The 10,051-nt window shown below is 47.7% G+C and overlaps 1 protein-coding gene across 1 annotated transcript; it reads right to left on the reverse strand.

Annotated features, from left to right (window-relative positions):
* Window positions 1-4,231: 4,231 nt before the first annotated feature.
* Window positions 4,232-7,553, reverse strand: LOC142028239 (T-cell activation Rho GTPase-activating protein-like). Its single transcript, XM_075022210.1, has 4 exons — window positions 7,452-7,553; window positions 7,107-7,224; window positions 6,804-6,949; window positions 4,232-5,828 (listed from the first exon to the last, which is right to left on the reverse strand). Exons 1-4 carry the CDS (start codon window positions 7,551-7,553, stop codon window positions 5,733-5,735), a joined length of 462 nt encoding a protein of 153 aa, XP_074878311.1. The 3' UTR covers window positions 4,232-5,732.
* Between the last annotated feature and the right edge of the window lie 2,498 nt (window positions 7,554-10,051).

Raw genomic sequence — 10,051 nt, forward strand, 5'->3', positions numbered from 1 at the left:
AGTGTGCCTTTCTTTATGAGGCAATTTTGCCAAGATAAATATTCTTAGTTTAGAATGAATTGTGCAGAAATTTAAATACATTGATCTTTGTTTTGAAATGAAATTACTGCTACTTCTAACAACAGAATCAAGTATCTTGTGCTTTCTTGTTAAAAACAAAGTAGAGTGTATGAGAATAATGTTAAAGCAAATTAATCGTGTCTGGTGGAGTAATTTTCCCTTTGAAGATGCTCTTTGTACACAATAGAAATGTTTCTCAAGACTGTCAGTTCTGTCAAAATTGTCAATGGAATTCGTGCAATCAGTAGTAATAGCCAAAACCCAGAAATTCCATTTTGCAAGAAATAGGGAGGTTTGGACATCTGAGTCCACTTCAGATCTGATAACATTCAAATGTTTTCATGGAAAAACAGCACAGTGTTTGAGAGACAGATTTACATCTTTGTAACATTTGATGTGGTGCCAGAATGAATCTTCCATATTTTTAATGAGTGCCCTAATAGCAACTGTTGGCTCAGTTGAAGAGAGTCAGGCTCAGTCTCTGTCCTCTTCTACGTCCTTCTAAGTTTTTGGAGGATTAAACTTCTTTTGTTTACCCAACTGTAAAAATATGGTGTATGGTTTTATGTCCTCTAATAGTGCATAAACTCAACCTCCATCATAAAAAAATCATGCAGGTTAATTGTCATGTTATGATGGTCACCAAAATTATTACTATTATTTCCCTGATCCATTGCCTTTTGGACAAACCATTGCCTAATCCAAGATTCAGCATTTTCTCTCTTCTCCTTTGTGGGCTGCAGGAATGCACTTAAACTTCAGGCTCCAGCTTCATATCACTATCCAGATCCTCATTTTTATAATTAAAAAAAAAAAAAAAGAAAAAAAGTTTTATCTCTTAGACATTTTCTAATCCAAGGCAAAAAATTACGTATTTATACCTATTTTCATAATATGATTCTGTCATAAGAAAAAATTCTTACTCAAATCTGACCCAAAGAAAAAGTTGTCATTTCCAAATAAAAGTATGCTTTTTCTTTTTTTCTCTTCCTCCTCTTTCCTGAAAATTTGGAGCCCTAAATGTGATAACCATATGAAAATTTCATAATCCAGTGGATTATGTATTTTTAATACAATTTTCTTACCAGAAGCTTTACCATTCAGTGATTATCACTTTCCATAATGTAACTTTCAGAACTACGGCACTCTGGCTGTGTTCCAATTTATAAAATTGAAGTGGCCACATTTCACTAGTTTTTCTATGTAGGAAAGAAAGTTGTTAGATGTAGATGTGATAAATGTTGCTAAGTAATGGATTACACTGTATAAACCAAACAATAGTTGTTTTATGGTAGTTATTAAAATGTTCTATAAGCCTGTGCCCAGAATCAAAGTTGAAATCATGAATATTTTAAATTTTGCTGTTAATTTTAAGAAATCCCTGCTTATTGCTAGAGTACGAGAAGTTTGCTGAAAATATTCTGAAAAGAATAATAATATATGATAATATAAACCTACTTTAATCTTAATACCATGAAATAAATTTCTCAAATTATATCTATACTGGAAATGTGTGTTCACTGTAAATGCTACAGAAACATGTTTTTTTCTTCAGTTTTAAATTAGCATTTTCTTCTTCTAAGTAATAATTACAGGGGAGGGTTAATAGCTTTTCTTTTAAAGTATTTATATTATCCATATTTGTTGCTGTATTTCTTCCTTGCATGTTATGTTAGTTTCCCAGAAGAAATGTATTTTCTCTATTGTCCCATAATGTTTGGAGGGGTTTGGGTAATTGTCATCATCTCGTGCAGATTCCTTTAGCTGTAGCTTGAAATTATTTTAAAGTTGTTCATAGTATTTTTCGCATGTTTTATTGCACTGTAGCCTTAGTATGTGAATAATAACATGTGAGTTACGGCAAAGGACTGATGCAGCGTAAATAGCAAACCATCCAGAACAGTCCATGAGGAGTTGATTTTGCCAACATGATGCTGCTTGTTGTTTTTATTTAAAACAAAACAAAACAACCGCAAACCCAAACAAACCCCAAAGTATTCATATGTGTTAAATTTTTTCACAGTAGCATGTTGGAGTACGTAGAATCTCTCCAAGTCAGACTTGCTTAAGGCAGTCCTCTGAATCGTAGTTTTAGCAGTATTCTGACGTGCAATACCGCACCTTCTGCTGTTTTGGGTGGTTTAATGCTGTGCAGTAGGAGATTAATTTCAGCTCTGAGGAGTGCTGAATCATAAAAAAATACAGGCGCATATGATCTTTGTCCTGGGTTCAGCTGGGATAGAGTTAATTTTCACAGGAACCTGGATGGGGCACAGCCAGGACAGCTAACCTGAACTAACCAAGGAGCTATTCCATACTATGTGATATCATGCCCAGTATACAAATGGGGAGTGGGCTGGGGTGGTGGCCCCCCCAAAATGGAACCTTGTGGGTTGAGATAAGGACAATTTACTGGGACAACACAAAAAGAAAAGTTACAACAACAACAACAGTAGTGATAAAAAAATATACAAAAGGAGTGACGCACAGTGCAACTGCTCACCACTCAGAACCCGACACTCTGCCACTTCCCCCCCGGAAAGCCCAGGGCACCCCCCCAGCGTATACCCCCCGGTGTATAGTGTTACGTTTTGGATTTAGTATGAGAATAATGTTGATAACACACTTATGTTGTTAGTTGTTGCTAAGTAGTGTTTAGACTGAGTCAAAGATTTTTCTCTTTCTCCTGGCCAGCCAGCAAGAAGGCTGGAGGGGGACAAGAAGTTGGGAGGGGACACAGCTGGGACTGCTGACCCCAACTGGCCGAGGGGGTATTCCCTACCACGTGACGTCATGCCCAGTATATAAACTGGGGGGAATTGGCTGGGGGTGGATCACAGCTCAGGAACTAACTGGGCATCAGTCAGCAAGTGGTGAGCGATGGCATTGTGCATCACTTGTTTTGTATATTCCAATCCTATTATTGTTATTATTATTACTATCATTATTAGTTTCTTCCTGTTATTTCTTTCCTGTTATTGCATTCTGTATTCTCTCTTTGATGTCTTTAGTGTGTAAAAATGATACCCTCTTGTAAATTAAGAATAGTCAAAATATGCCACTGTGTTCCCATTTGAGTCACAAGATAGATGTTTCAGTATCGTGTTTGGTTCAGGCTTACGTGATGCAGTCCTTTGTCTCCTGAGGGTGCTGAGATACAGTCAGCAGAAAAAAACCAACCCCTGTACCTTGACATGACAAAGTCCCCATCAGTGATTCTCCTATATAGCATACTGGTATGGAGTTATTTGGAAAGATGCAGGAATGTTAGTGGAGGTACCAGGGAGAAAATACATTGAATTTCTCCCTTTTCTTACTAATACAAATAAGCTTACATCCCTGGAAAATATGATGTCTTATATTTATTACCATCAAGTAGTGAAATAGTAGCATGATGCCTACCTTTCTAGACTTACATGTAATATCCTTGAGGAATTTGTAAATGCTTTGAGTAAAAAAAAATCTGAAACAGGAATATTGCCTCAGTCATGAGGGGTTTAAATTTGCAAGTTTGTTCTTAATGCAGTAAAAAGATAGACCAGAGAGAACATTTTGTACCTATTTGAGTCATCTGCTTGTCTAGCTTTTTGATTTGTTGTTGACACTCTCCTTTAGTTAGAGATAATTTCCAGGCGATTTAAAAGCCTCTTTTGAATATTCAAATATTTTGAGGATTTAAAGGGTGAAAGCCCTGGAGGGTAGAGGAGGCCGAGAAAGCTTCTTAGTATGAAAGGATCACCTCCTAAGGGCCACTGAGATGATGAAGAGACTGGAGCATCTCTCGTGTGAAGAAAGGCTGAGAGGGCTGGGACTGTTTAGCCCGGAGAAGAGAAGGCTCAGGGTGGAGCTTATCCATGTGTGTAAATACCTGAAAGGAGGGTGTAAAGAAGACAGAGCCAAACTCTTTCTGTTGGTGCCCAGTGATGGGGCAAGATGCACAAACTGAAACACAGGAGGTTCCCTCTGACCATTAGGAAACACTTTTTTTTACAGGGTGCCCAGAGAGGTTGTGGAGTCTCCCTCCCTGGAGTTATTCAGAAAACATCTGGACATGGTCCTGGGCAAGCAGCTCTAGGTGGTCCTGCTTGAGCAGGGGGTTTGGACTAGGTGAGCTCCAGAGGTGCCTTCCAGCCTCAACTATTCTCTGTGATTCAGTGCTTTAGTTTTACTCATAAAGCCTCTGAACACATCCCTGATGCCTGCCAGGAAGGATTCTGGGACGATGGATGATCCCAAACTCCTCCACTAGGATTCATCACAAAACAAAATCTACCTATTCCAGAATATCATACGGCAGACACAGTCATAAGAATAAAAAATATAATTTTGTTGTGGACATCAACTGCAGGATCCCAGGAGGCCCAGTGGCTCAGCCAGGAAATCCAATCAGTAACAGAATATCAGCACCTACAATGATAGAGTCAGAAAGCACTGACAAAACCATAAAGGCAAGAATAGGCATGATTTTGCTCCCCTTTCTTCAGGAAATACAGTTGTGAAGGAATTGTTTATAGCCCAGAGGAGAGAACTAGCACTGGCATTGACTATGAGATTGCTTTGGCGCCTTACCAACGTGGGTAATAGCCTGTTTAGAGACCTGTAAGTTTACAGAGGTTTACAGAGCCCCTTTGCTACGCAACAGGGCTCGACAGGGAGCCCCTGGATAGCTACGATATAGTTATTTCCAAACTCTGCACAGCATCATCCCTCCTTGTCCCTTCCAAGCAACCCAAGTTTGCAGGCAAAACACGCTCCCTTGGGCAGAGCAACATAGCTGCCTGGTATTGTGTTGCTTCCAGGACTTCAGTCACTCTTTCTGCAAAACACCATGCTGAGCTGTCTGGTTTTACCAGTTTGCACCTAAGACATCCCAGACGGCTTTGCTATCTAGTGGGCTGTGCATGGAAAAAAATGTGAAGGCACCAGACTAGAGCCCTTCTGTATAGTGACCAGATGTATTTGTCTTCTCTTTTTTGAATTTTTTTTCCCTTCTAACTTACCTCAGGTGAAATTTGGCCTTTTAAAAAAGTGCCAATATCTTAGAGTCTAAAGTGACTTGGAACAAATCCTTGCTGTGTATTTGGGATTCAGATAATACAAGGCAGTGTGAGGATTGCCAACTGACACAGACAAAAAAGTGAGACTTCATTTGCGTCTTTATTTAGGTAGCAGGTTAAATAGCTCAGAATTGGGACTTTCATGACCTTGCCAGGGTGTGCGCTTACCCTTGAGCAAACAGAACTTCAATAAATACAAAACAAAAACTGCAAAATTGGGAACGGCATTCTCCTCCTGACATACTTTTTTTCCAGAAGGCAGGTGCATGCTTCCTTTCTGGGGCCATCTTTGTGTATCATAGAAATAGTTCATATACTTAGACCAGTCTTCAGAGTTTTGAAAGATGGACAGAAGGGTCAAACAAACACCTAGGATTCTTGACCTTCCTGGATTTTTTCAGTTGTTGATAACCAAAAGCTCTTTTTCTCTCCTCCTCCTTTTCTCTTCTGGTATGCTTTCACTCTCCTCTCCACAGGCCTGTTTTCTCTTTCTGTTTCTTCGGTTTTCATTTTCCTTGGAAGACCCTGCAAGCCTTTATATTCCACAGTGCGATTAGATAGGTAAAGCCACGATCCACTGGAGTCAGTTCTTACTTTAACCAAAGAAAGCTCATTTTACCTTTCTTCCTCTGAAACACTTTTCAGTTCTTCTGGACATACCAGGAATTCTGCTGTGCTCTCTGGGGTTATTGGAGGCAAAGGTACAGGCACCTGAACCAGAAATGTTGAACTTAACAGGTAGCAAGACGCCTGGAGTAGTAAGGTACTTTTTTCCAAATTGCTAACTTAGCTCTTAAAATAAGATCCCTTTGGTTGGTTTGCATTATCCACATTTTGCACAGTCCCCTGTCCCAAAATAGACTTCATGAAGCTCTGATGAAGTAGGATCTTAGCCAAACTCCTCTGAAGTTGACAACTACACCCATGACTGCTCAGCTGAGCAAATTCTAACAAACAGGATTGTCTCACAAAGTGCGATGGCAAACCTGCACGGCACTTAGCCTTAATTTTCACAGAGCTGCAGACTGACGACCTTGCTGTCCCTTTCAGAGTATTTTAGACTGTAGCAAGAATGACGTCCTTTCTTCAAAGCTTGCTTTCAAACACAGTTTTCACACGGGTGTATGACACAGTTAATTTGTGAGGGCCATTCAGCTGGGAGCCTGCAATCCCGCTCAGGGCTCACAGGGGCTGCAGCAGCCACCGCACATTCGAGCCCTGGCATCCTGATGTGCAGAAGGAGCTGACGGGCTGCTCCTTGCAGGTTGGGGCACCACAGACTGAGTGGCCTCTGAGGGTAGGATAGAGCTCAGAGAAATGCTGGGAAAGGAGAGCAAGAAAAGGCTTGCCAATTTCTTTCTGCTGGGGTTTCTTCTGCCCTCCCGAGATGTAGGTCTGCTGCTATTCATTTGGCAGCAATACCAACTTCTGAGGTGGGAGCCTTTTCTTTTGAAATCTGCCTTTTTGTATTTGTCTTCTAGTAGGTATTTAGTTTGATTAAGTACATGCCTAATGCAGATTTGAAACAACCTTTCTGGTTTTTCTTATGTATCGTTCTAGAGTGAAAAAAACGCCCACCACCACCCAAGGGATCTAATGCCTGGAAGAGGCACAGCAGCTGCTTGGACCTGTCAGAAACTACTCTCATACATGAGAAACGTCACAGCGTTTGTCGACCTGACATACCTCTCCTGTTTCCGATTCCACTGCCATATCTACACCTGCTTCTTTGGGGAGGACAAGCAGAGACGGTGGTGTGTCCAGGAAGGCTTTTGACTGGTCCTCTGCGTCTGCTTCACCTGCAGGGCCACTTTGCTCTTCCAAATGCAGGTCTAGAAAGGAAAAGCACGTGCAGCAAAGTGACTCCTTGGAAGTAAAGCACACCTAAAGCAAAACCCACCCAAAGCCCTACACCAGCTGTCTTCTCGACATTGAGGTTTCTGGTACCCCAAGCCCCAGCCTGGGACAGCCCTCAGTTCCTCCTCATACCTGTGGCTCTGTCCATGGGGGCTGCCGACTCCCCGGCTGATGGACAGGAGCGGCCAGCCATCTCCTCCACAAAGATGTCACCGCAGTTTTCAATGAGAAACGCCACCAGCACGTTCACCTGCACACATCAAACCCTCAGTCTCAACCCAGGTGCCTGAAAATGTATCACACAGCCTTTCCCACTCCCGACCCTTGCCTCTGCGCAGGAGGCTGTGGTTGTGGGGCTGCTCTTGCAGGCAGCCACCCCACCAGCATTCGCTCAAGAGAGGAGGCAGCCAGGGACCTCTGAGCAGCCAAGCTCGGATGGGCCGGCAAGGCTGCAGCCGGCTGCTCAGTACAGCGCACCTTCTCAGTCACCGCCAGCATGGCCTCGAGGGGGAGCACGTCCTCGTTAGGTGGGCTCAGCAGATTTGGCCCAAGGCAGATGGCCAGGTTGCTGGCGGTCATTCTGCTGCTGGAGGCGTTGTGGCCGATGTGCTGGAGGAGGGCCAGCAGCTGCTTGAGGAGGAGGAGGTTGGCTCCAGGCAACTTCTCGGCCACCCTGAGGGAACAGGAACTCAACGTTAATAGAGCAGATGTTGCCCACAGCCATCCCCGAAGCTTGCCCAAGGCAGGTGGGAGCCAGTGGGTGAGTTGCACAGATTTCCAGGTGCTCTCAGCCAGCGGTCAGTGCTCCTGTGCCTCAGGAAGGAAGCACGGCGTTCCTTCCTAGATCCTGATTTCCCCCAAGCCCAGGCAAGGGAAGGCCCCCTGTCCATGCCCTTTCCCCCGAAATCTAAGCCCACCGCAGCAAAAGCAAGCTGTCAGAAGACACAGCTTTTTAAGGAGACCGTCCCTTTCCAGGCAAGTCCCAGGCCTCTACCAGTCCCTCCTCAACAGGCAGGCTGCTGCCCACACTTACGCTTTCAGCTCTTCAACCTTCTCCTCCTTGCCGCTCTTCTGCATCGCCGCCATCCAGTCGTCGTAGAGGTCTGTCACGAGGAGCTTGGCGGGGATGCTTCGGAGGAAGTCCTGCAATGCCAGGGGCTCCAGGTGAGCCTCTGAACACTCCAGGCCAGGCAGGAGCTCTTCCAGCTGCAGGTCAGAAGCGCTCACCTTCAAGATGACGGCCAGCAGCAGCGCAGGCTGGCTGCCCAGGTCGACGTCGGCGCCGTGGTCCATGGCCTCTCGCAGCTCCCGAAATTCCGTTCCGCTGGCAGCTCTTCGGAATATCCCTTCCGTCGATGGTCCTTCCCGGTGCAGGACAGCCAGCAGCTCCTGCAGGAGGGGCAGGAGGACAGTTGCTTGGCTGAGAAGCTGCCTTCCAACAGCAGTGACCAAAGCGCTGCCCCACATCCTGCTCCTTGCCCCCCAAAGCATGGTCTGGGGGTGAAGAGCCCAATCCCCCATCCCCGGAGCTCCTGGGGACAGCCACGTCCCCTCTGGAGCAGCGGGAGGGAGGGCTGGGGACCCCCTGCCCAGGCTGGCTTACCTGGATGGGCCGGGGCAGGGAGCCGTCCTCCCCGCAGAGGGCTGCCAGGGGCTGTCCAAAAAGCGCCCTGCCACAGCCGGAGCCCGCCTGCCCTGGCGCCTGGGCAGCGGCCGGGGTCCTCCGCAGAGCAAAGGGCCAGGGCAGCCCCATCCTCCTCCTGCTCCTCCTGCTGTTTCCTCCTGCTGCAAAGGAAAACAGAGCAAGATCCCGTCAATGGAGACTGCCAGGCCGCTGCTCCCGGAGCCTGCCCTGCCTGCAGCGCGGTGCTGAGCAGTGAGGACGAGCAGGGAGCCAGCAGCTGGAACCGCGGCTCCAGCTCAGCGGCTCCATCTCGCAGGCTCCTGAGAGCCGGCGTGCCACCGGGACAGCCTGTCCCAGCCCTCGCCCTGCCCTCCTCCAAGCCGTGGGCAGCAGCAGAGGCTCCGTGTCCCCGCAGAACCACGTCCAGCGGCCGCTGCCCAGCGGGTGTCTGTGCTCGTCCAGGTGATGTCCTGCCTTGGGGTGCCGCACCTGCATGGCGACACTCAAGGGACAAGTGAGCACAGCTCAACCATTTGCAGGAGGTTGCCTTCCTTTCCAAAACTCACCTGGTGAGCGGCAAAGTCCGCCTCCCTTGTTCCCAGATGGGGCTGTCGGTGGCCCTTGCTTGGGATGATCCTGCAAAAATGAGATTGCGCTTAGAGAGCATCCCCGCAGCAGAAAGGGCCGCCGGCGAGCTGCCGCCCGGCACCAGCAGCCTGAGCGCAGCAGAGCTGGGACCCTGTGCCCTGTGGGGCTCTCTGCCCTGCATGGCAGGATTCCCCCCAGTGCCACCAGTGAGGATGTGCTGGCATTCCTGGTGGCTCCCCAACCCTCTCCACTCCCCGAGTGGCACCATGAGACCCTCCCCACAACCTCTCCCCACTTGCCGCACATGCCGGCACAGCCAGAGGTGGGCGAAAGGCAGCCGTTCTCACCTCTGCCTGGCCCTCGATCAGCCTCTCCAGGCTCCCGGCGCTGAATGTCCTCCACTGGGCAAGAGAGAAGGAGCGGAGGAAGGTGAGCAGCGATGCCTCTGCCGCTTGCTCGGCTGGAGGACCAGGGCTCGGGGACAGAGCCCAGATTGGGGAGACACTCACGGCGTGGCGGCGGCTCAGCTGCTTCTCCAGGGGTTTGAGGGAGGGGAGATGGGTCACCCGGGCTTGCTTTGCTCCTTCTGGTGTCCTGTGGACCGGGAAGGGACAGGGAGAGAGCTGGCTGAGCCCCGAGCTGCCCCTTCTCTCCTGTCAGGCAGCTCTCCCCGAGAGCTCCTGGCAGCTGCGAGGGCACCTCTCCCCAGCTGGGGAGCTGTGTTCTCCCATCAGGCTGCGCCTGGAGCATCCCCCTTTGGCTTACCCCAGCAGCGTGCCCACCCACAGCTCCTTCAGCGCCTGGGAGCTGCAGAAAGAGAGGAGAACCAGCGTCAGGCCCCGCTGCTTCAAAGCCCGTGGGCAGA

This window comes from Buteo buteo, unplaced genomic scaffold, assembly GCF_964188355.1.
Source record: "Buteo buteo unplaced genomic scaffold, bButBut1.hap1.1 HAP1_SCAFFOLD_204, whole genome shotgun sequence".
NCBI classification, from domain to species: Eukaryota; Metazoa; Chordata; class Aves; order Accipitriformes; family Accipitridae; genus Buteo; species Buteo buteo.

What these genes read in the sequence shown, in the direction of transcription:
- LOC142028239 (XM_075022210.1), bottom strand. Translation starts at nt 7,553, where the DNA reads ATGACCGCCAGCAACCTGGCCATCTGCCTTGGGCCAAATCTGCTGAGC. An exon ending in TGCTGGCGGTGACTGAGAAG is followed by an intron (nt 7,225 to 7,451) that starts GTGCGCTGTACT and finishes TGATGTGTGCAG; the next exon opens with GTGAACGTGCTGGTGGCGTT. An exon ending in TGGAATCGGAAACAGGAGAG is followed by an intron (nt 5,829 to 6,803) that starts GTATGTCAGGTC and finishes TTTCTGGTTCAG; the next exon opens with GTGCCTGTACCTTTGCCTCC.